This window comes from Girardinichthys multiradiatus, chromosome 11, assembly GCF_021462225.1.
Source record: "Girardinichthys multiradiatus isolate DD_20200921_A chromosome 11, DD_fGirMul_XY1, whole genome shotgun sequence".
Classification (NCBI taxonomy): domain Eukaryota; kingdom Metazoa; phylum Chordata; class Actinopteri; order Cyprinodontiformes; family Goodeidae; genus Girardinichthys; species Girardinichthys multiradiatus.
Window position 1 is genome coordinate 42,684,804 of NC_061804.1, and position 26,051 is coordinate 42,710,854.

Below are 26,051 nucleotides of genomic sequence, written 5' to 3' on the forward strand. Positions count from 1 at the left end.
TCCAGATACTTTGGCTGGGTCCTTTGTAGGGCTGGAGTTCATCAAACTTCAGGGTTTCCCATGGCGCAGCGCCACGGTAAAACAAAAGCAGACACACCTTCAGATTAAAGTTATTTTTTTAAATACCACATTCTCCGTTCTAACCGAAGGAGCAACTCCGTTGTTATGTTAATTAATTAGTTCCACATTCTCCATGTCTACTCCGAACGTCACCATCGACGGACCCGCTCTCCGTCGTTCTCCGTCAAACTACAGAACAACTCCAATTTTCTGTTCCATTCATTCTTGCTTTGGCCGTGTCAACCAATGTACCTCTTGTATATGCTTTCTTCGGGCTCCAAGGAACTTGGAGCGGACATATGTTGCCTTTGAATGACAGTAATGTAGTTAAATAATATAAATTTTACCTTAATGCGTAATGTTTCAGATACGTTTTGAACAGTGCGACGTACCACCACCCTCCCTCGACAGCCCACCACCACGATTTAAAAAAAAAAACCCTAGAGGAAACCCTGAACTTGTTTCCCAACAATCTCACAACCTGCTGCCACCTTGAGCAGGGCAATTCTAGAATAAAACCAATCAGCATCCTTTCTCTGAAATAGTCAGCAAATGGTGGTACTTAGTTTAGTTACCAGGAAACTGATCAAAATGAAAAAGTATTAGTAATCAAATCGGTTTTTTTAATACATATAAGTAAGGAAAACATGAAAAGCCAAATATAAAGTAAAAATTTTTCCAGCTGTCCAGTTTATACTGTAAAATTTTAAAATGGAGAGTATAGAGGTGCATAATGTAAAATGTAAATGCCTGCAAATACTTAGAGATGCATTAAGTGCAGTTCAGACAAATTCATACTAAAGCCTAGTATTTTTACTTGATCTCTAAGCAAATGCAGTGCCTGTGGACCATTTCTGTTGTTACATCCCATTTCTCCATCTCTGTGAGGGTAATTGCACTGAAAGAAGGCCATCAGACTATTCTCTACATCCCCACCAAGAAGCACTTTAGAGCAGTTTCGTATCCTCCAAAACCTCAGAAAGGATTTATGGGTTGAAGGAATTCTGACTGCTTTTCTTATCAGATAGTGTCAGTAAAGTTTCACCCCTTGAACTAGTTATTTTTAATAGACCTGCCGCATGAACCAGATAAGCTCAAAGCAGTACCTGATCCATAAACACTTCACCAGCAAACTGGAGATTTATCCAAACTCAAGGGAAGATTGAACACATTTACTACTTTGTTTGTTGACTAAGCTAGGGATGTACATAGTTTATATTTATGTGAAAAGGTATTTGCCCCCCTACAGATTTCCTTTGCTTTTTGTCACACTTTAATAGTTTAATATTTGAAAAAGAAAACCTGAGTAAAACCAAAACAGTTAGCAAATTATGATTTTATTTTGAAAAGAGGAAAGAAATTATTTAAATACAACCTTTCTGACAGCATGAAGTAGGCTAAAGATCTGAAAAAGCAACACATTATGCCCTGATATAAGGACATTCAAGAAGTGATGAGAAACAATTATTGACATCTCATGGTCTAAAAGAGTAAGTGTCTTTCTAAGGCAAACAGCAGCAGGCTCCATCATCCATAACTAGGAAAAAAACATGGAACAGTGGTGTTCATCCAGGAGGTCACAAAGGAACCCAGAACAACATCTAAAGTGCTGCAGGCCTTACTTTCCTCAGTTAAGATTAGAATTCATATTTCAACAATAATGATACTGGGCTAAATGGTCTCTATGGGAGAGTTTAAAAAACGGCTGACCAAAAAGAACACAAAGCCTGTCTCAAATTTACCAAACAAATGTCTTGATGATTCCCAGGACTTTTGGGAAATGTTCTACTGTCTGACAAACTAAAAGTGGAACTTTTGGTGTGTGTCAACTGACTAAAATACAAACAAAAGGAAATACAAAAAGGAAATGCAAACAAAATACAACGAAAAAGAAGATATTCACCGGAGTCACCAAGAACATTATCGCCACCCGGGGGAAGCAGTGCTTCACTGCAGCCAGGTGCTGGTAAAAACAAGCCTGAAATAATAATGCTTGTACTTATATACCTTGCTCCATTAATCTTAGAGATCAGGTGAGAATTGACATCAAAGAGAATTTTCTCACTGGTAATATTATCTTGATTTTGTTGGTAATAGAAGCTGGCAAAGCATTTTAACGTATTGTGCATACTGTATTTGCTATATAGAAACAGTAATGTGTTTTAGAATGTTTAATATTGCCGAGTATGAAGCTAATTTATTGGGAGAGAAATACCAGTAAGCTGATTATCTCTGCAGTTATCACCATTATGACAATAGCAGCCATGTTGGATTTTTAACTTGGTGCTGGTCGTTTTCCTCCTTCATCAAATACTTTTGCAGATTTGCTCTTTTCATACCGGACCTTTTCAGCAATGGAGTTTGGAATCTTGAGGAATTTCCTTAGGGTCTTTTTCAACTAATGGTTTAAAGATATTATCAATATTCAGCTTCTAGTCTATTGTAAGGAAATTTTGTTTTGTGACTCTAATCTATATTAGCTCATTAGGTCACTAATAGCTGTTTTGGTTGGATCAGGGGTTAGAATCAGATATACATCTAAACTGACTCAAACAAAGAGCGAACCCTCAGATAATTTAAACAGGGTGTAATCTAACATCTACAAAAGTAACAAATGCAGAATTATTTATTTAATTTTAGAATTATATAACTATCCATAATTTATATAAAAAAAACAGAAATAAAAAGATTCCTACTGACTACTAGGAAGTAGTTTGGGATCACAAATTAGTGAAGGGGGAAATGGGCCTGCAGCCACTGGGAGTTAATCCTAACTTCTAAGACTGATTAATATTTCTTTAATGAAAGGTCTGGGGAATGGTACCAATTTGCAGCAGTGTAAGGCATTTGTATGGTGACAATGAAAAATAGAGCACTGTGCTATAACAACAGCATGGCTTGGTACCTCAAAGTAAAGACGAAAGACATCCGGGATATACTCATGCATGAAATGTCCAGAGAACAACGCTAGAAACCTCTGGCATGACACACCTGGTGTTGGTATTCCTTCTGTCACTTAGCAGGGTGAAATAAAGACTTATTCACACCTTCGGATGCTTGAGTTTGTGTTATTACATAATTGTACTTCTGACATGCTCTCTTCCCAGTTGAACAAGGAAGGATGGGATTAACCTAATCTACCTTCCAGTCGAGAAAAAGAAATTCATGAATATTGATTTGAGGCTTGTGAAATTCTAGTCTTGCACATCTATGTAGAGTTTTTTTGTCTGTCTTCACAGATTTTTATGCCTTTTAAATTGGAGCATAAATTCAAATCAATTCAGTTTAATTTATATAGCGCCAATTCACAAGACATGTCGTCTCAAGGCACTTTACAAAGTCAAATTAATCGAATCATACAGATTTCAGGTCAGGTTCATACATTCTAATTAATCCTAACTATCAAACAGTGCAGTCAGATTCAGTTCATTGCTCAAACTGGTGAAAAAGTTTTTCGGTTCTGATCTCTTTGTATGTAATTGGTTGTGTGTCTAACTTTAGATGTTTGGAAGAAGGACTTCTGAGTGTATTCTTTTTGTTCATTGGTTGCCTGCCACACTCTTACCATCTCTCTTTTAATGATCTACAAGGTCCTACTCTAAACCAGAAACAGAATTATGGCATAAATCTTAAATCACAGTAGTTTTTAAATAACAATACTGTAGATGTTCTTGCTATATCAGTTACTTATTTTTTCAGCATTTTCAGAAATAAATATTTGCTTTCCTGCAATAAAAATGTGCCCATCTTTAATTTTGTGTTTCTGTTTTTTTCCTTCAGGGTCTCGTCCCAGGTTAGAGGATGCTGCTCCTCGGATCATCGAGCATCCATCTGATTTAATCGTGTCCAAGGGAGAACCAGCCACTCTCAACTGTAAGGCCGAGGGTCGGCCCACACCAACGGTGGAGTGGTACAAAGATGGCGAGCGGGTGGAGACGGATCGAGAGGACCCTCGATCCCACCGCATGCTGCTGCCAAGCGGGTCACTCTTTTTCCTGCGAATAGTGCATGGAAGGAGGAGCAAACCCGATGAAGGCGTTTACGTGTGTGTGGCACGCAACTACCTGGGCGAGGCTGTCAGTCGCAACGCATCGCTGGAGGTGGCAAGTGAGTAATGTCAGAGCTAAGCTGCCATGTTGAGTATGCACAACGTTAGGAAAGGGAAGGAATTGATAAAGGACTGGTGTAAAGGATTATTATTAAACGTTACAGCTGAAAATCATACATATGAGGGTGTTTCACACTTTAAAGGCTTCCCTGAAATGCAGAACGTTAGAGAAAATCACCCGCAGTAGGGATCAAGAATGAAGTGTGAACGTATGCTTGTGTGCATGTAAGATAAGGTGGTGGAGACTGTAAAGTGCTTGTCCATATAAGAGGTGTATATAAAATATACAGAGGCTTCTTGTTGTAAGAAAAGATTTAAATCACAGATATAGTCCACAGGTAATAATGTTAGCCACACTTTGAGAGTCAGAAGGTGGAGATTCCGCTTCAAAGGACTCCCTGCTCTCTTCTCATGGGCCTCACTAAGCTCAGTTAACGTACAACACAGATCTTGACCTTGGTGTTAGATCTACTGACAGCTTTCACCCTGAGCCCCCCTTCAAAGTCTCTGAGACCATGTCCTATCTTTACCCGCTCCACAGAGCCTGGCCTGCTGTCATGCTACCACCAGGCCTCTGCGACTGGGCCCTATTAATGTGGACGATGACAGCTATTTCAAGCGACAGAGATAACAGTTGTTCTCACTGGACAGGAAAGCTGGGAAACTGTCTTGCAGAGAGGAGACAAGGGGCCACCGTTAGCTGGCATCTTCTCACTAGCACATGCAATTTTCTTAAAATACAACCAACTCCTGTCAAATTGGACTCTTCAGTTCTTCAGTTGTTTTAAGTCAGGCTGCTTGTGAACATTTCTAATTAAACTTTGACTGCTAAACTCATCTATTTACTGTGGTTAAAAAGGATTTCCATGAATATTAATGTTGTTTTGACAGCAGCATTCAGAAATAAGGAGCAACTGTCACTTTGAATACAGTTGATAGTGCAAGTCTCACTAACTGATCTTTTTATTTCTTAATGAAAAGTAAAATAAGTTTGTTAATACATCTGTTTATATTGCTTTGCTTTCATAATTAGCAAAGCTTCTTATCAAGCTAACATCTAGAGCTGGCACTGTTAGTCTGCATAACTACATTAACCGTAGTAAGGGGGGAGACGGTGGGGAAGATCCAACCCTGCACAGGTTACCAGTCTATCACAGGGCAACACAGAGACACACCGAATGAACAACTTATATATAAGGATTATTTGGGGACGTGTTAACCTAACAGTCATGTTTGTGAACTGTGGGAGTAACCCGGAGTACCCAGAGAGAATCATGTATGCATAGGCAGAACATGCAGACTACATCCAGAAAGACCCCAGGTCAGGATTCAAACTCAGCAATTTCTTGCACCACCATACTGTCCCATTTAAATTTTGAGCTGATATTTATCAACCTTGCTTAAAACACAAATTTGGGTGGCTTTAAAAACACAGGTCACTGCCAAGTATTGGAGGTCGGTTCTGTAAACTAGGTTTACAACACTACCTGTGTACATGGCACCACCTCTGGTTTGGTGCTTAACTCTATACTGATGCCACATACAGTGGCTTGTAAAATTATTCATACTCTTTGAGCTTTTCCACATATTGTCAAATTACAACCACAAACATAAATATATTTTATTGGAATTTTATGTGAAAGACCAACACAAAGTGTTATACAGTTGTGAAGTGGAACAAAAATTGTACATGATTTCTTTTTTTTTTACAACAAAAAAACAAAAAACAAAAAGGGCATTGTGCAAAAGTGTTCAGCCCCCCTGAGTCAATACTTTGTGGAACCACCTTTTGCAGCAATTACAGCTGCAAGTCTTTTAGGGTAGGTCTCTACCAGCTTTGCACATCTAGTGACTGAGATTTTTGCCTATTCTTCTTTGTGCCCTAATGACTGTCGTTCCTGTAGGCTGCTATCAGAAGTTGTTGCGGTCGATCCGGTCCTGCTTCATCTCAAGCTCAGTCAGATTAGATGGAGAGCGTTTGTGAACAGCAGTTTTCAGATCTTTCCACACATTCTCGATTGGTTTTAGGTCTGGACTTTGACTGGGCCATTCTAACACATGAATATGTTTTGTTTTAAACCATTCCATTGTAGCCCTGGCTTTATGTTTAGGGTCATTGTTCTGCTGGAAGGTGAACCTCCACCCCAGTCTCAAGACTTTAGCAGACTCCAACAGGTTTTCTTCCAGGATTGCCCTGTATTTGGCTCCATCCATCTTCCCATAAACTCTGACCACCTTCCCTGTCCCTGCTGAAGAGAAGCACTCCCAGAGCATGATGCTGAAACCACCATATTTGACAGTGGGGATGGTGTGTTCAGAGTGTTAGTTCTTCACCACACGTAGCGTTTAGAATTTTGGACAAAAAGTTAAATTTTGGTCTCATCTGACCAAAGCACCTTCTTCCCCCTGTTTGCTGTGTCCCCAACATGGCTTCTGGCAAACTGCAAATAGGACTTCTAATGGTTTTCTTTTAACAATGGCTTTCTTCTTGCCACTCTTCCATAAAGACCACATCGGTGCACGACTAATAGTTGTCCTGTGGACAAATTCTCCCACCTGAACAGTGGATCTTTACAGTTCATCCAGAGTCACCATGGGCCTCTTGGCTGCTTCTCTGATCAGTGCTCTCCTTGTTTGGCTTGTACGTTTAGGTGGACGGCCTTGTCTTGGTAGGTTTACAGTTGTGCCTTACTCTTTCCATTTCCAGATGATGGATTGAACAGAGCTCCGTGAGATGTTCAAAGCTTGGGAAATCTTTTTATAGCCTAAGCCTGCTCCAAAGTTCTCCACAACTTTATCCCTGACCTGTCTGTTGTGTTCCTTGGACTTCATGATGCTGTTTGCTCCCCAATATTCTCTTAACCAACCTCTGAGGCTGTAACAAAGCAGCTGTATTTGTACTAAGATTAGATTATACACAGGTGGACCCTGTTTAGTCATTAGCAATCATCAGGCAGCTTCTGAAGGGTTGCACTCAGAGTAAAGGGGGCTGATTACTTTTGCACACCGTACTTTTCAGCCGTACTTTGTAAAAAAAAAAGAAATCATGCATAAAGTGGAATGGAACCACTTTTTGTTGGTCTTTCACATAAAATTCCAATAAAATATATTTATGTTTGTCTTTGTAATTTGACAATATGTGTAAAGGTTAAGGGTTATGATTAATTTTACAAGCCACTGTATTTTTAGTGAAAACTGTCAAACTACTGTCCATTACTTTTATGACCATCCATCCATTTTTCCGAAAGGCTTCCAGCCTAATGTTATAACAATGCCAGACTCCATCTGCCTACCTAGAAAAACGTTCTATGAATCATTATCCATCTTCTAAAAACAGCATAAATGTGTGAAGTGTGTCCGTCATCTTCCCCTGAGTGGAACTGCATATAGATGTACTTTTCATTTCAGTCTTACTCTGTTTCTGTAGGAGAATCAGGTGTGGGTCTTTTGAATCTTGGCCAGACTTGGAAACCAAACTGGTAGAGTAGGTGGAGGTGTTGAGAACCACTGTTTGACAATTTGTTCTAGATATCTTTCAATCTATGATTTGTCTGATCTTTAGTTTATAATACCTAAGAGTGACCCAAGAGTGTTTTCCCAGTATTGAGGGATCACACTTCTCAGCCTCCCTAGGAACGTTTATTCTGGTGTGTTGGACAGGAGGCTCCAACGATAGCCAAGCTTGTATCCGGGAGAATCAATGTGGATTTTGTCCTGGCCGTGGAACAGTGTACCAGATCTTTACCCTTGCGGAACTCCTGACGGGGTCATGGGATTATACTTCTCTGGTCTGCATGTGTTTTGTGGATCTGGGGATGGCCTATGACCATGTCACCAGAGTAATTTGTCAGGGGTGCTCTGGCAGCATGGGGTATCCGATCCTTGTATGTCCAAAGCAAGAGCCGTGTCTGCATTGCTGCCACAAAGTTAAGCTTGTTCCCAGTGCGCGTTGGGCTGCCCCTTGTCACCGATCCTGTTTGTGGTATTCCTGGACAAAATCTGAAGGCGTAGATGAGAGGAGGGTGTCTAGTTTGGGAACTGGGGAGAGGGATGTCTGGCGTTCTCCTTTGAAACTTTTCCCTCTGTGACCGGATAAGTGAAGGTGGATGGATGGATGTAGCATTTATACTCCAGTACCACAGTGCCTTGTCTGCACAAGGATGTGACATTCAGGGCCACATCCCTTAGTTCCTACTAGCTATTTCTTTGAATGTCTACATCTCTGATGTTTTTATTTTATTGGCTGTCCCAGTGCCAGGCTTTATGGCTCATAAATATTCAGATATGTGGGAAGAAAAGGTACTTTCACTGAGGGGTGGGGGGTGGAGTTTGAATTATTTTTTAATTCAACTAAGTGGAATAACCTTTGAGGGCTGGTACACCCTGAATTCACATTCAGGTTTTTTTGGTGTTGTGGGGGAAGAGGTGTGAAAAAGGAACAGTCTGCCCCCAGGATCAAGATCGCAGCTGTCTTCAAGAATTTAGGAAATAAACAGGTGAAGGTGGGGGAAAAGGGCTGTTTGTGTGTATGTCAGGTCCAGTCCAACTTTCTCACCCACAGTAATCCTGGAAACCAGAGTGAGAGAAACAGCTGAACATCACTGTCACTAGCCATATCTTCCAGTCTCATTCTACTGCTCTCTCTCTCAAACAGTCACATGTGCACGCACATGTATACACACTTAGACACACCACATGATGACTGAAACTCTCAGAAAAACTGATTTCAGGGTTGATAGATTTAAATTTGAGGGAAGGATTTAGGGAGTTAGATAGAAGTTAGAGTGGAAGAAGAGGAGGTTGGGTGCACCTGATAAAATGGATAAGGTGACCACACACACACATGCGCGCAAACACACACACACACACACACACACACACACACACACACACACACACACACACTGTCCTGGAGATGCCCTCTGTCCCTGTTATTAACCGTAGTGTTCTGTGGACATATGGGCTGTGATGGGAACTCTGCAGGGCATGCTGTCTACACAGCGCAAATGCAGCCACACTGCTCTGTGCCCTTACAGCTAAGTGTCTTCTCACCTGCAATCAATCTCTGTTTGCACCTACATTGCTACAGTACAAGTAAGGTCAGGGCGGCTGTATAACTAGCAGACAGAAAATGACTTAAAGTTGACAACCTGAATGGGCCTTAATGCCATGCCGCAGGATAGCAGTTTACCGTGGGGGCTGTAATGGCGCTGCCTTTGATAACGGGGACTAAGAAGAACATTTGCATAAACTGAATAGTTCTTAAACCACTGGCCTAATCTGTTAAACATGTTAAAACATTAATGAATGAGGCTTTTTTTAAGGATTTAATAAATAAACTGGTATCATCTATTGTCAATAGTGTCCCCTTGTTTTAGAACGCTACAGAGATGTTTTTATAAGGTTAGGGTTATTTAAGGTACGTATGAGGAGTCCACAGTAGACAGCAGTCAGGATACCCTTAATTTGGAGATTAGTGAAGGATTTATTACAGACAGTAAAAGTTAGCCCAATGGGTTTCCACAGACTCTGCTCTAATTCATGCCAAATGTGTTCTGTTGGGTTGAGGTGCAGGCAGCCTGGTTCTTCCACACTAAATTTGTTCACACCTGTCTTAATAGACCTTACTTTGTGTGCTGAAGTGCAGTCATGTTAAAAAAGGAAGGGGCCATTCACAAACTGTTTACACAATCTTTCCACAATGTTGGGATCATGAAATTGTCCAAAATGTCTTAAAGTGCATTTTCCTGAAACTAAGGACCCTGAAATCAGCCCCACACCATACTCCCCTCTGCACCAAACTTTCACTGGCAACGTGCTTCAGAGAACTGTATCCAGTGCTTTGCATTAAATCCAGTGATGTAGGCATGGATTTAACTGCTCTGCCATATAAACCCATTTCATAAAGATCTCTAAGTATTGTCCCTCAGCTAATCTAAAGCCACAATGGTTTGGAGGCCTGTAGTTGTTGGCTCTGTAGGAAGTTGGTGACATCTGCACACTATGTGTCTCATGCCGGTAATTATACACTACCACTTAATGGAAGAGTTGCGGTTGTTTCCGGACCACTCCACGTTGTTGTAATACGCATGTGATATCCTATATTAAATACCACGCTGGTATTCACTGAGCTTCAGAGAATGACCCATTCTTTCACAAATGTTAATAGAAGCAGTCTGCATTCCTTGGTGCCGGATTTTAAACCCCTTGGCAATAGAAGTGATTGAAACACATCAATTTAATGATTTGGAGAGATGAGCGCATAGGCAATAAAGTGTATTGCACTGCATGGGGGTGTTTTACTGTTGTTTTTCAAAGTGCTGTTTTTGATACGTGTTATTAATGTCTGCCTAGACAGACGTGAAATGTTGTATAGTAACTGCATGTAATTTAGGCTATTTTAAGACATTCTAATAAGTTTTTCACTGTACTTTTGTGGATTAAAGACACAACACACAACCTGATTTTTTTAACTAAAATCACAATAAATTTAGAGCATCCAAGCAAGAGATAGGAAGATAAGCAATCAAACAAGTTCTTAATGTTATAGAAACTTTACAGAACTAGCTTGTCACCTATTAAGACCAGCATCATCAAACAGCAGGAAGGTTTCCAGCTGAAGAGCCCATCCAAAGATGAGCTTGTAACGCAGGAATACCGGTGTTACGTTTTTGTAATCTCCATCAATCACAGAACTTCCTTCCTATCCAATCAGCCCTTCATTTTCTTTCATTGTGTTACCCACCGGCATCCATGTTTCTTTTTTATTGTAGAAGTCTGCCTTCCTGAAACGTTTTTCCTGCCTGGATTTTTGCTCAGGCACCGTCTGTCTCCTCTTTACCAGTCTGTAAAGAACTGCAGGACCCAGAGGACAGGCATCAGATTTCATCTCTCTGTTCCCAGACTTTCTCAAATACCCAGGGCCAGTTCTAGGCATGCATATATGAGGGGGCAGGCAGAAATGTGAAGGGAGCATCATCATGCGTACACATTAGGCTGCGGCTTGTTTATTGTTGTTGATTAGTGTTTTCTTTATGGGATTGGGGTAAACTGTGTAGTGCTGTGCAATTTGCCAGTCTGGACTGGAACATGTTGGGCTGGGGAAATAAATGGCTTTGGGCGGGGTTTTAAAAATTGGGCTGCTTTTCACAACATTTGGAGTGATTTTAGGAATGATTTGTGGGAAAATTCTATTAAAATAGTTGTCATTGTGTGGCAGAAAAGTAAAAACCTACAGACCTCAAAATCTCATATCAAATTCCTATATTTCCCACAGTTTCTGCAATAGCGTCATCAGACGGAGAGGCACAGCTAATTTGCCGTGTAGGTTTGGAGAAACCAAAAGAAAAGAAGGTGGTGTTAAAGGCCATGAAACCAGTCTAGGGACGAAGAAGGGGAATACACCTGTCAGTGCGGCGCAGAGTGGCAGTGATGCTCCGCGTACTCGCGACCGGCTGCTCAGAGCAGTGTGTCACATATAAAGCAGTTCGATGTGGAGACTTTTTCCCACCAAACAATTTGTTGTGTGGTGCCGTGTACGCAGTCATAAAGACTTGAGCTTTGCCCAGACATGAAACAAGTACGCGTAACTTTGTTTTGCCCTGCAGGAGGAGGGAGAGGCAAAACGGGGGGTTGTGTTTGTGTGATTGAAGAATGATTTGACGGGGCCAGGCATTTGTTTGAGGGGGCATTGTCCCCTCTTGCCACTGCGTAAAGCCGGGCTCGGTCAGCACTGCCTTAACAACTTTTTGTTTGTCCCTCTGCAACACCACATTAGTGTTGTTATTGCTGCCTCACATTGATGTTCCGGGTTTAGCTTGCACTGTTTCTCACTTTTCTTCTCTGACATTTGCCTCATTATGTTTTGATAGATTGGGGTTTTTGTAACTGATTGAAGTTCTGTAACTAAGTACAATTTTGTATCTTTGTTAACAAAGATAATAAAGAGTCAAATGAAGCTACACCTTGGGGCCATTTGTTGAATCATCATGGTGGACTGATTGTTTACACATGTGCATCACACTTAGCAGGATGGCAGCAGAATGAACACAAAGTGCACTCCTAATTAGGGATAATACGCTTTTAATGAGGGTATTCAAAGCAATACACTCATTATTTCATTGGCTCCCTGTTAAGTCCAGAATAGAATTTAAAATTCTCCTCCTCACATATAAAGCCCTTAATGATCTAGCTCCATCATACATCAGAGATCTGATTGTTCCATATGTTCCTAACAGAGCACTTCGTTCTCAGACTGCAGGTTTACTGGTGGTTCCTAGAGTCTCTAGAAGTAGAATGGGAGGCAGATCCTTTAGTTATCAGGCTCCTCTCCTGTGGAACCAGCTCCCAGATTTAGTCCGTGAGGCAGACACCCTGTCTACTTTTAAGGCTAGGCTTAAAACTTTCCTTTTTGATAAAGCTTATAGTTAGAGTGGCTTAGGTTATCAGGGAGGGAGCCTTCCTCCCTGTTGGTTGGAATAAGGGGGAGTCAGGTTTAGCCTAAACCGGCTCAGTTATGGTTGTGGTGCAAACACACCCTCCATTTCTGCTACGTGTATGACCCCTTCTCTTTTCCAATGGTTATAATCAGTCTGAGAGAGGGATGTATCCCAATCCTTGTGGTTTTTAGTATATCAATGACCATCAGTAGGACCCTTTGTGAGGTGCCTTGAGACGACATTGTTGTAAATAAGCGCCGTTTAAGTAAATAATCTGAACTGAAATTATCTGTGTAGTTATGCTGCTATAGGCTTAGGCTGCTGGAGGACATAACGACCACTTTCACCCTCTTCGCTACATTCTTACACTACTCTCCAATTTTGCATTGTTTGCTGTTAGTTCAGCTGACACCTTTCTGGAGAGGGGAATCTTCCAAGCTTCTGCTGGCAACAACTTAATGCTCACCCTCTACCGATGATCCACATAGCCCTGTCTTTAACACATAGTATGAAACTAAATGATTTTAATTGTCAACAGCTGTTATTTCAGTTTTTAACCTTGTTCTCTCTTTTCTCTTCCTAGAAGCTACACCTGGCCTGGCTCTGTGTCTACCTGTGACACCTTTCTGGAGAGGGGCATCGTCCAAGCTTCTGCTGGCAACAACTTAATGATCACCAGATGATCCACTTGGCCCTGTCTTTCAGTGTTTAACCCTTTCTCTCTCCTAGACATGGCAATTGACTGAGCTTTTACTGTAACTAATTATATTATATGTGTTTCTTTCAGACTCTAACCTTGAAAACTGGCTCAGAGTTTATCTGTTCTTTCTTTCTAGGTGAAACGACTAAAGGAGCTATATCCACTAACATTTACTTTTCCTTCACATAGAAAGTACTTCTGGATCAGTGCTTCTGTGTTCTTTTGGTGTCTCTGCTCTGTTCTCTCAAACCCCCAGTCGGTCGTGGCAGATGGCTGCTCACACTGAGCTTGGTTCTGCTTGAGGTTTCTTCCTGTTAAAAGGGAGTTTTTCCTCTCCACTGTCGCTACATGCATGCTCAGTATGAGGGATTGCTGCAAAGTCAACGCCAGTGACTGTCCACTGTCACTACATGCTCATCCAGGAGGAGTGAATGCTATAAATCTCTGACTCGATGCCACCTGCTGGGTTTCCTTATATAGAAAAACCTTTTATCCAATTTGAATAAAAAGCTAACTCCGACTGCACTGTTCAATTGTTAGGATTAATTGGAATGCATGTACCTGACTGTTGTGAAGTGCCTTGAGACAACATGTGTTGTGAATTGGCGCTATATAAATAAAACTGAATTGAATTTAATTATTTTTCTCTATCCTGGTACCTTAATACATCGTTACTGCACAAACCTACTGCCAGTCTTTTGGGGGCATAGCTCTGCCAGCTTTGCACAAGCAGAAATTGAGATTTTCTCTATTCTTTCTTGCCAAATAGCTCAGGTTCAGTTGGACTGGATGGAGCAAGGCTGGTAACATCAATTTTCAAGTTTTGCCCACAATCTATTGTTGGATTTGGGTTTGGACTTAGACTGGGTCATTCTAACGCACGAATATGCTTTGCTCTAAACTATTGCTATGCAACTTTAGGGTCACTGTCCTGGATGGTAAACCTCGGCAACAGTCTCTAATCTGACCTGCTTTTCTGTTCCTGCTGAAGATAAGGATCCCCACAGCATGATGCTGCCACTGCCATGTTTCACTAGGGTGATTTGTTTTTCAGCATGCTGTGCAGTGTTAGTTTTTCTCCACATGTAGCATCTCTATAGACCCAGCAAAAGTTTGTTCTCAGCCAACCAGATAACCTTCTTCCACCTTTACTATATCACCTACATGGCTTGTGGCCAACTTAACAAAGAACCTTTTTTTGACACTCTTCCAAAAAAATGAGATTTGTGGAATACTTTAGAAATGGCTTCACCCTCCTCCAGATGTGCTATGGATATTTTGGATGCTTCTCTGCTCAGTGATCTCATTTTCTTGCCTGTAGTTTTATGTGGACAACCTGAATGGGCCTTAATGCCATGCCGCAGGATAGCAGTTTACCGTGGGGGCTGTAATGGCGCTGCCTTTGATAACAGGGACTAAGAAGAACATTTGCATAAACTGAATAGCTCTTAAACCACCGGCCTAATCTGTTAAACATGTTAAAACATTAATGAATGAGGCTTTTTTGAAGGATTTAATAAATAAACTGGTATCACCTCTTGTCAGACATCCAATAGTGTCCCCTTGTTTTAGAACGCTACAGAGATGTTTTTATAAGGTTAGGGTTATTTAAGGTACATATGAGTAGTCAGAGTCCACAGTAGACAGCAGTCAGGATACCCTTAATTTGGAGATTATGCTTGTGATTATAATTGTGCTATGGACATTTTGGATGCTTCTCTGCTCAGTGATCTCATTTGCTTGCCTGTAGGTTTATGTGGCCATCCACATTTTTGTAGGTCTGCAATGATGTAGTAAGTATTGCTCTTTCCATTTGGGGATGGATTGGACAGGTTTGATCCTTAACACTGCTCTAAACTCCTCCACAACTTCCTCCCTGACCTGTCAGCTATGTTTCTCAATCTTTATGAACTCTCTGTGGCCTTCACAGAACAGCTGAAAGTCAGAAAGGCATGCTTCATTTTCCTTCCACTTTACAATCATGCAATGCTATGGGTTGGTCCACCACACACTGTGGCTTGATTGCATGTTGAATTATTAATATTACTCCCCTACATGATAACACTGTCTAAAACAGTCTTATAATTGCTGAAGCACATGTTTAAAATTGGCCTAAAAAGGGTCTGATGTGTGTTCACGCTTCACTAACAGGATTGCAGGTCCTGGCATTGTCAAAGGCTGGTCATTTTGGTCTCCTAAAGGGGGGGATCAGATGGCTGGAGTGAGTCCGTGGGCTTCTGGCTTATCCCCTTTGTATGATCCGGCTGTCTGCTGGTCATTGAGCCAGACACACTGGCCAACCTTCCTCCAGAGGATATCCATGAATTAATTAGACCATATAAAAGACGAGTGTGATCAGTGACCACCCTTTGTTTATGTGTGTGTGCGTGTGCGCATGTGTTTTTCTCATAAAGAGGTCTCTGAGACAAAAGCTGTGAGATGGTTAGGGTGGAAGAACAATTTTGGGAGAAAAAGAGGTTAACAACAGGTGGTGTGAGGAAGAGCAGAAATGTTCTCCCCCTCTTTAACGACAGTGTAGGTCAGGGGCCACGGGGCCAGCAAGAGAACAATGAAAGGCTCTTGCTCCAACTGTTGTGCCCAGTCATGCTCCATTATCGCCCTGTGTGGTTGATCACAGCACTGCCATCCACACAACACCCTCTAATATTTGACTGTGCACTGAACTTTGTCCTCTATGGAGATATGCTAAGATTTACAGGTATATCCAAAAAAAAAAGTGAAATTCATGAAAAGTTCAATGTTTTTTGTCACTCATTTTAGAAAGTGAACCTAATATGTTGCATTTATAAATATATTATATATTTATACTAAATGAGTATGAGTGAAATATTTCAAGTCTTTATTTCATGTAATTTTGATGTTTATGTCTTGCACATGATGAAAACCCAAAATGCAGTGTCTCCGAATATTAGAGTATTACATAACATTAATTAAAAAAAGAGTTTTAATGTATAAATGTAATTGCAATTTATCTTATGGCCCATACAAAATGTCATTGCTAAAAAAACTGGTTGTATCCAGGCAGATATATAGGGAGTTGAATTGAAGGAAAAAGTGTGAAAAGGTGCACCATCAACAGGGATAACTGCAGCCTTTAGAGGATGAACACAGCAATGCACGCACACGAGCGTAATGACGTCAGTAGCTGCTGGAACCGTCAACAATATTTATATGCAGTACATTCATAGTAAGTAAATTAGAATATTATGAAAAAAATTATTTCAGTAAATTAACTAACTGAAACACGTGATATAGATTAATTCCACACAGACTGATGTTTTCAAGCCTTTATTTCCTATTTTAGATGATTTTCTGCTTACAGCTAATAAAAACACAACACTCAGACGAGAATATTACAGCAGACTAATAAAAAAACATTTTAATACGGAAATGTGGGCTTAATAACCAGTATGTTTAATACCTGCTTAAAGCTTGTTTATTTTTTAAATGTACTTTTACTTTGATAAACGAGCCTTATCAGCACACAGTCTAATTTATTGAACATGACTGTAGTTTCCTATGGATACTTAAAGCCACAGTTTGCTAGTATAAAGTATGTTAGAACCAACCAAAAATCTTAGCCTTTAACTCAATGTGCAGATGGATAAAGTAGAACAATTTTTTTTTTAAATTGTGAAATTTAAGCCTGAGAGACATGACCCACACACAGAGCAGCAGCAATGCCTTGTCTCTTAATATTCTGTTAGTGATTCGCAGGGCTTGTATTTGTGTCTCAGCGCATAAACCGGTTAAAACCCTAAAATATGATTTTGGTCAAAGGATTTACCCCCTCTTCCACAACAGACGGCTTTAAACAGACATGGATTTCAAATCCATTTATGTTAAAGTTAACAGATAATAAATAGGAGCTCTAGACTATTTAAACTGGTATGACTAAATTTAACCAATTGGAAATGCTTTACACTCTCATTTCACCAAAGTCCCTGGGAGAAAAGTACCTCTCAGCCAGGACCTATTTGTGGGGCTAATTTCCACCCTCGTAAACTGTTTTACCCTAAGAGAGATTGTCTTAAAACCTATGAATTTGAATGTAGGTCTGCAGTAACAGATCCTTATTGGTTACAATGTTGAGAACTGCACACCTTGCTACAAAGATCCGAGTTGTTACAGTTTAACGTTTGTGTCTGTCTGAATGTACAGGTCCTTCTCAAAATATTAGCATATTGTGATAAAGTTCATTATTTTCCATAATGTCATGATGAAAATTGAACATTCATATATTTTAGATTCATTGCACACTAACTGAAATATTTCAGGTCTTTTATTGTCTTAATACGGATGATTTTGGCATACAGCTCATGAAAACCCAAAATTCCAATCTCACAAAATTAGCATATTTCATCCGACCAATAAAAGAAAAGTGTTTTTAATACAAAAAACATCAACCTTCAAATAATCATGTACAGTTATGCACTCAATACTTGGTCAGGAATCCTTTTGCAGAAATGACTGCTTCAATGCGGCGTGGCATGGAGGCAATCAGCCTGTGGCACTGCTGAGGTCTTATGGAGGCCCAGGATGCTTTGATAGCGGCCTTTAGCTCATCCAGAGTGTTGGGTCTTGAGTCTCTCAACGTTCTCTTCACAATATCCCACAGATTCTCTATGGGGTTCAGGTCAGGAGAGTTGGCAGGCCAATTGAGCACAGTGATACCATGGTCAGTAAACCATTTATCAGTGGTTTTGGCACTGTGAGCAGGTGCCAGGTCGTGCTGAAAAATGAAATCTTCATCTCCATAAAGCTTTTCAGCAGATGGAAGCATGAAGTGCTCCACAATCTCCTGATAGCTAGCTGCATTGACCCTGCCCTTGATAAAACACAGTGGACCAACACCAGCAGCTGACACGGCACCCCAGACCATCACTGACTGTGGGTACTTGACACTGGACTTCTGGCATTTTGGCATTTCCTTCTCCCCAGTCTTCCTCCAGACTCTGGCACCTTGATTTCCGAATGACATGCAGAATTTGCTTTCATCCGAAAAAAGTACTTTGGACCACTGAGCAACAATCCAGTGCTGCTTCTCTGTAGCCCAGGTCAGGCGCTTCTGCCGCTGTTTCTGGTTCAAAAGTGGCTTGACCTGGGGAATGTGGCACCTGTAGCCCATTTCCTGCACACGCCTGTGCACGGTGGCTCTGGATGTTTCTACTCCATACTCAGTCCACCGCAGGTCCCCCAAGGTCAGGAATTGGCCCTTCTCCACAATCTTCCTCAGGGTCCGGTCACCTCTTCTCGTTGTGCAGCGTTTTCTGCCACACTTTTTCCTTCCCACAGACTTCCCACTGAGGTGCCTTGATACAGCACTCTGGGAACAGCCTATTCTTTCAGAAATTTCTTTCTGTGTCTTACCCTCTTGCTAGAGGGTGTCAATAGTGGCCTTCTGGACAGCAGTCAGGTCGGCAGTCTTACCCATGATTGGGATTTTGAGTGATGAACCAGGCTGGGAGTTTTAAAGGCCTCAGGAATCTTTTGCAGGTGTTTAGAGTTAACTCGTTGATTCAGATGATTAGGTTCATAGCTCGTTTAGAGACCCTTTTAATGATATGCTAATTTTGTGAGATAGGAATTTTGGGTTTTCATGAGCTGTATGCCAAAATCATCCGTATTAAGACAATAAAAGACCTGAAATATTTCAGTTAGTGTGCAATGAATCTAAAATATATGAATGTTAAATTTTCATCATGACATTATGGAAAATAATGAACTTTATCATAATATGCTAATATTTTGAGAAGGACCTGTATGTTGGACCTGATGTATGGGGTAAGAACGCTGTCAAAAACAATGTGTATGTAAAGAGGGAAATGTGTGCATGTTAGTCGATAGTTGTGCATAAGTAAAATCCAAAAGAGGTATTGTATATTTTCTCTATAAGAATACAAAATAAAATGTTACAGCTTCAAGAAATTACAAACACGAAGTTCAAGTTTACAGTTGTGGTTTATTCTTTATGAATACAACATGCTATAACCGTTTGTGAATACGATTTATTTTCTATGAGAATACAAATCTACAGCACTCGTACATCACGTGACACCAAATCACGTGATCTCAGGCTGGTTAGTGGAGCACAGAGTTAGGCCTTGGATGACGGAAAAGGGAAATGGGAGATGATTCAGTCTAAAAGCAATATTAGGAACAGAGGGGAGATAGGGGGGAAATCAAGAGTATTATAAATAAAGCATTGTTCTTATTTTTATGAAATACAAAACTAAAACATAGAATATAGTGGGTGGAGTTATACAATGATGTACAGTAGGTGGCGGTATGCACCTCTGAGTTTGTTGCGTACCACCAGCAGAAGAAGAAGCAGCAGCGCTATAGCGCTAAGATGACGGACCAAGAGCATATATTAACGACATTAAGACATATATAAACTTTTTAACATTACCTGGCTTTGTACCGTAGTTTCTTGCTTTATATATGTCTTAATGTCGTTAATATATGCTCTTGGTCCGTCATCTTAGCGCTATAGCGCTGCTGCTTCTTCTTCTTCTGCTGGTGGTACGCAACAAACTCAGAGGTGCATACCGCCACCTACTGTACATCATTGTATAACTCCACCCACTATATTCTATGTTTTAGTTTTGTATTTCATAAAAATAAGAACAATGCTATAATACTCTTGATTTCCCCCCTATCTCCCCTCTGTTCCTAATATTGCTTTTAGACTGAATCATCTGCCATTTCCCTTTTCCGTCATCCATGGCCTAACTCTGTGCTCCACTAACCAGCCTGAGATCACGTGATTTGGTGTCACGTGATGTACGAGTGCTGTAGATTTGTATTCTCATAGAAAATAAATCGTATTCACAAACAGTTATAGCATGTTGTATTCATAAAGAATAAACCACAACTGTAAACTTGAACTTCGTGTTTGTAATTTCTTGAAGCTGTAACATTTTATTTTGTATTCTTATAGAGAAAATATACAATACCTCTTTTGGATTTTACTTATGCACAACTATCGACTAACAGGCACACATTTCCCTCTTTACATACACATTGTTTTTGACAGCGTTCTTACCCCATACTGATGCGTCATGTAATGAGATGAGATGCAGCACCAGGGCAAGCTAGATACAGTACATGTACCACTTTGGTATGCAGGCTACAGTCATAAACCAATCTATTAGTTCTTCACCTATAACATGAACCAGGATACTTCTGGGGAGTTTCATGTCATCCGTGACAGACAGCAAGCCTAAGAGGCCAACACAATCAATAACTAGCTCAAAGAAATCAATTGGAGGCAATCCGAGCATTATTACAACACAGGGTAAAACGGGGGGGTCAGAGAAGACAGGAAGCAGAAACTGGTTCCCAGTTTTATGTATGTTATTACAATGCAGGAAGGCAAGTGTACGAATGAATGTAATATTTGTACTAGTCTTAACAATCAGAATGAATAGTGTGGCATGCTGTTTGGACTGCATATCTAGTTGTAATTGGAGCAAATGTTTCTGTCCAAAAAGCAGCCTATTGTGATTATTATTTAAATGTCAGCTGCGTGTGGGATAGCTGTAGGCTTTTATTTCTGCTAGCTGAACAGCTTGTTTGTATCACTCCTGTTTAAATGAAGGGCTGCCATCTTCCAAACTTCTGTTATATTTAAAAACTCTAACCAGGTCATCAGATGACATATTCTAAGCTTTATTAAACACATTTTAAACCCACAACCAATCAGAGTGGGCCAGCTTATTTATATCACTGGACAATTTACACTTCCTATTTGGATGAGTCATAAAAGCTGTGTGGTTTGGACAGTTTAGGTTTTTTTTTAACAACTGCTTATGAGTCTTGCATACAGTTAGTGTATCTTAAATTTGCATTTAGGGCCATTTCAACTCTCACATAATAGAGATAAACAGGGTTCAATAGATAGTTCCTTTTAAATAAATCATAACATGTTTGTCATTCCAAGGGTTGAGAGGGAAATTAACATTGACTTGATGGACACAGTGTGTCTTTGCACACCAATAAGGAGCTTATATGTATCCTTTCTAAACTGAGAACTCTTTACTGTTGGCTAGAAAGCAGCATCATCAAACAGTGAGATTCACTGAGCCTAGTGTCAGCCTTGTCTTAAAAATCACAGATGAGGATCCTTCATGGAGCCATGGATCGTCCCTCCTCTTAGCACGGTTGGCTGGAACTAATTCCTTCTGTCAGAGAACGCCCCATCACACAGCCAGAAGCAGTTCTCTTTGTAGAGGGTCAGCAATCCACTACCACTGTTGACCTAATATCTTGAATAGTTATTTTTCCATGATAATACATTTAAATTTCCTTTAAATGTACATGCTGCTAATGTTTAGTTTAGAAATGCCCCAGAAAACATTTTGGTAACGATCTCCAGGCTCTAGTTCTTGTAAGGCTTCATTGTAATAATGTGTGAAGGTTTTGTAGGACCAACGTGCAAACAGGAGCGAGGGAGTCAGAAGGTAAGTTGAATATTTAATAATTATAATGGAACTTACAGCACAGAACACAGGCAGATAGGAGAACGTGGAACAGGAAAATCTATGGCGACATGGAGCAGGGAATCAACAGACAATGAAAACCATAGAGCTTAAATACAAAGGCAAGGAGGAGAATGGACCAATGAACGTAGGAAACTGATCAGGAGGAATATCAGGAACAGCTGGTGGAACCAGGAGATATGAGCTAACTGGGAGATTGGCTACAGAGCAGGGAGGTAACAGGAAAACATGTCTAACTGAACAGAAAAGGTAAACAATGGGACTAAACTAGAGAAAATAAACAAGGGGAAACCCGATCTACAAGGAAATATAAACTAAACACATATAACACTGGAATCCAGGAAGTAACAGAACTAAACAAGGAATATAATAAACCTGAATAAACAGAACAAAACCTGGCTGAGCAGAGAAGGTAAACAGAACACAAACACAACAACCTAACCCAGGTGGATCATGACATTTATATGCAGATACTGATTTATAACCTATTCTGAGTTCTCTTTAAACACTTTAATTTAGAAAGTACATGATTATTTTAAATTGATACTCTTTAGCCTTCCTGCTGTGAGTGGTCATAATTAGTTATTCTGGAAGCAGAAAACTATTACAAAGTTGACATGTTAAACTGTCTTTAGCATCTTATATTAGTCATTAGCACCATTAGCATAGCTAGCCTTTCTAAAACTCCTTAGAGAATGTACAGGGGTTGGACAATAAAACTGAAACACGTGGTTTTAGACAACAATAATTTATTAGTATGGTGTAGGGCCTCATTTTGCCGCCAATACAGCATCAATTCGTCTTGGGAATGACATATACAGGTCCTTCTCAAAAAATTAGCATATTGTGATAAAGTTCATTATTTTCTATAATGTCATGATGAAAATTTAACATTCATATATTTTAGATTCATTGCACACTACCTGAAATATTTCAGGTCTTTTAGTGTCTTAATACGGATGATTTTGGCATACAGCTCATGAAAACCCAAAATTCCTATCTCACAAAATTAGCATATTATTAAAAGGGTCTCTAAACGAGCTATGAACCTAATCATCTGAATCAACGAGTTAACTCTAAACACCTGCAAAAGATTCCTGAGGCCTTTAAAACTCCCAGCCTGGTTCATCACTCAAAACCCCAATCATGGGTAAGACTGCTGACCTGACTGCTGTCCAGAAGGCCACTATTGACACCCTCAAGCAAGAGGGTAAGACACAGAAAGAAATTTCTGAACGAATAGGCTGTTCCCAGAGTGCTGTATCAAGGCACCTCAGTGGGAAGTCTGTGGGAAGGAAAAAGTGTGGCAGAAAACGCTGCAGAACGAGAAGAGGTGACCGGACCCTGAGGAAGATTGTGGAGAAGGGCCGATTCCAGACCTTGGGGGACCTGCGGAAGAAGTGGACTGAGTCTGGAGTAGAAACATCCAGAGCCACCGTGCACAGGCGTGTGCAGGAAATGGGCTACAGGTGCCGCATTCCCCAGACCTGGGCTACAGAGAAGCAGCACTGGACTGTTGCCCAGTGGTCCAAAGTACTTTTTTCGGATGAAAGCAAATTCTGCATGTCATTCGGAAATCAAGGTGCCAGAGTCTGGAGGAAGACTGGGGAGAAGGAAATGCCAAAATGCCAGAAGTCCAGTGTCAAGTACCCACAGTCAGTGATGGTCTGGGGTGCCGTGTCAGCTGCTGGTGTTGGTCCACTGTGTTTTATCAAGGGCAGGATCAATGCAGCTAGCTATCAGGAGATTTTGGAGCACTTCATGCTTCCATCTGCCGAAAAGCTTTATGGAGATGAAGATTTCGTTTTTCAGCACGACCTGGCACCTGTTCACAGTGCCAAAACCACTGGTAAATGGTTTACTGACCATGGTATCACTGTGCTCAATTGGCCTGCCAACTCTCCTGACCTGAACCCCATAGAGAATCTGTGGGATATTGTGAAGAGAACGTTGAGAGACTCAAGACCAAACACTCTGGATGAGCTAAAGGCCGCTATCGAAGCATCCTGGGCCTCCATAAGACCTCAGCAGTGCCACAGGCTGATTGCCTCCATGCCATGCCGCATTGAAGCAGTCATTTCTGCCAAAGGATTCCCGACCAAGTATTGAGTGCATAACTGTACATGATTATTTGAAGGTTGACGTTGTTTGTATTAAAAACACTCTTCTTTTATTGGTCGGATGAAATATGCTAATTTTGTGAGATAGGAATTTTGTGTTTTCATGAGCTGTATGCCAAAATCATCCGTATTAAGACAATAAAAGACCTGAAATATTTCAGTTAGTGTGCAATGAATCTAAAATATATGAATGTTAAATTTTCATCATTACATTATAGAAAATAATGAACTTTATCACAATATGCTAATTTTTTGAAAAGGACCTGTACAAGTCCTGCACAGTGGTCAGAGGGATTTTAAGCCATTCTTCTTGCAGGATAGTGGCCAGGTCACTACGTGATACTGGTGGAGGAAAACGTTTCCTTACTCGCTCCTCCCAAACACCCAAAAGTGGCTCAATAATATTTAGATCTGGTGACTGTGCAGGCCATGGGAGATGTTCAACTTCCCCTTCATGTTCATCAAACCAATCTTTCACCAGTCTTGCTGTGTGTATTGGTGCATTGTCATCCTGATACACGGCACTGCCTTCAGGATACAATGTTTGAACCATTGGATGCACATGGTCCTCAAGAATGGTTTGGTAGTCCTTGGCAGTGACGCGCCCATCTAGCACAAGTAATGGGCCAAGGGAATGCCATGATATGGCAGCCAAAACCATCACTGATCCACCCCCATGCTTCACTCTGGGCATGCAACAGTCTGGGTGGTACGCTTCTTTGGGGCTTCTCCACACCGTAACTCTCCTGGATGTGGGGAAAACAGTAAAGGTGGACTCATCAGAGAACAATACATGTTTCATATTGACCACAGCCCAAGATTTGCGCTCCTTGCACCATTGAAACCGACGTGTGGCAATGGCATAAGTGACCAAAGGTTTGGCTATAGAAGCCCGGCCGTGTATATTGACCCTGTGGAGCTCCCGTTGGACAGTTCTGGTGGAAACAGGAGAGTTGAGGTGCACATTTAATTCTGCCGTGATTTGGGCAGCCGTGGTTTTCTGTTTTTTGGATACAATCCGGGTTAGCACCCGAACATCCCTTTCAGACAGCTTCCTCTTGCGTCCACAGTTAATCCTGTTGGATGTGGTTCGTCCTTCTTGGTGGTATGCTGACATTACCCTGGATACCGTGGCTCTTGATACATCACAAAGACTTGCTGTCTTGGTCACAGATGCGCCAGCAAGACGTGCACCATCAATTTGTCCTCTTTTGAACTCTGGTATGTCACCCATAATGTTGTGTGCATTTCAATATTTTGAGCAAAACTGTGCTCTTACCCTGCTAATCGAACCTTCACACTCTACTCTTCCTGGTGCAATGTGCTATCTATGAAGACTGGCTACCAGGCTGGTCCAATTTAGCCTTGAAACCTCCCACACTAAAATGACAGGTGTTTCAGTTTCTTTGTCCAACCCCTGTAGATTCAAACCTAAACTTTAAAATTTCCAAAAGACCGTCAACATTCCTAAATCCAGAATGTTCCATAAGGTTAAAACTTTAAAGGATAAAACACAGCAATTTTGCTGTAATGCGTTCAGTCTTCCTGTTATCCTCTGGATGTCTCACCCTCTCACAGGCTGAAAGAACCACAGACGTGTGTTGACATTGGTTCCCTTTTAAATAGCTTCTTCTACCTCTGTGTTTCCTATAGCTTAATTTTTAAACATCTCACTGGTACTGAAAATAGCGGAGTTTTCTCTCGGTAACAACGACACCTGAGTGTCGTTGTTGACCTATAACCTATTGACCTATTGGTGCCTATGTATGATGTGTTCACTGATCAGAAAAATAATTTGATTGGCTGATTACTAATCAGGTAACTCTAATTTAGTCTCTTTAGGCCCGTCTTTGTTGACTTCCGTCAGCTTGTCAGATCTCAGCTTCCCTAAATGTCTGCCTGGTAAAAGCTGAACTTTTCCAAAGGCTTCTGACTCAAAGTTGACCTTTGGAAGTTTTTATAAAGCGAATCATTCATGTGTGAGTATTTAGTATGGTTCAGTTATAGCATCCAGCTCTTTGTGGTAAAAGAGGCATTTGAGGTGGATTCTGCTACATTTGACCTGTTTACTAATTGTTGGTATGAGGGTGAACAGCTGTG

General features: G+C 40.8%; 1 protein-coding gene across 4 annotated transcripts in view; it reads left to right on the forward strand.

The window, feature by feature from the left end:
* The window catches only part of robo3 (roundabout, axon guidance receptor, homolog 3 (Drosophila)), a 233,445-nt gene that overhangs the window by 132,554 nt on the left and 74,840 nt on the right, over positions 1-26,051 (forward strand). For all 4 annotated transcript variants that reach the window (XM_047379127.1, XM_047379129.1, XM_047379131.1 and 1 more), the window contains exon 2: positions 3,841-4,167. In XM_047379127.1, coding sequence (XP_047235083.1) covers positions 3,841-4,167 — 327 coding nt within the window. The remainder of the gene's footprint in view (positions 1-3,840; positions 4,168-26,051) is intronic.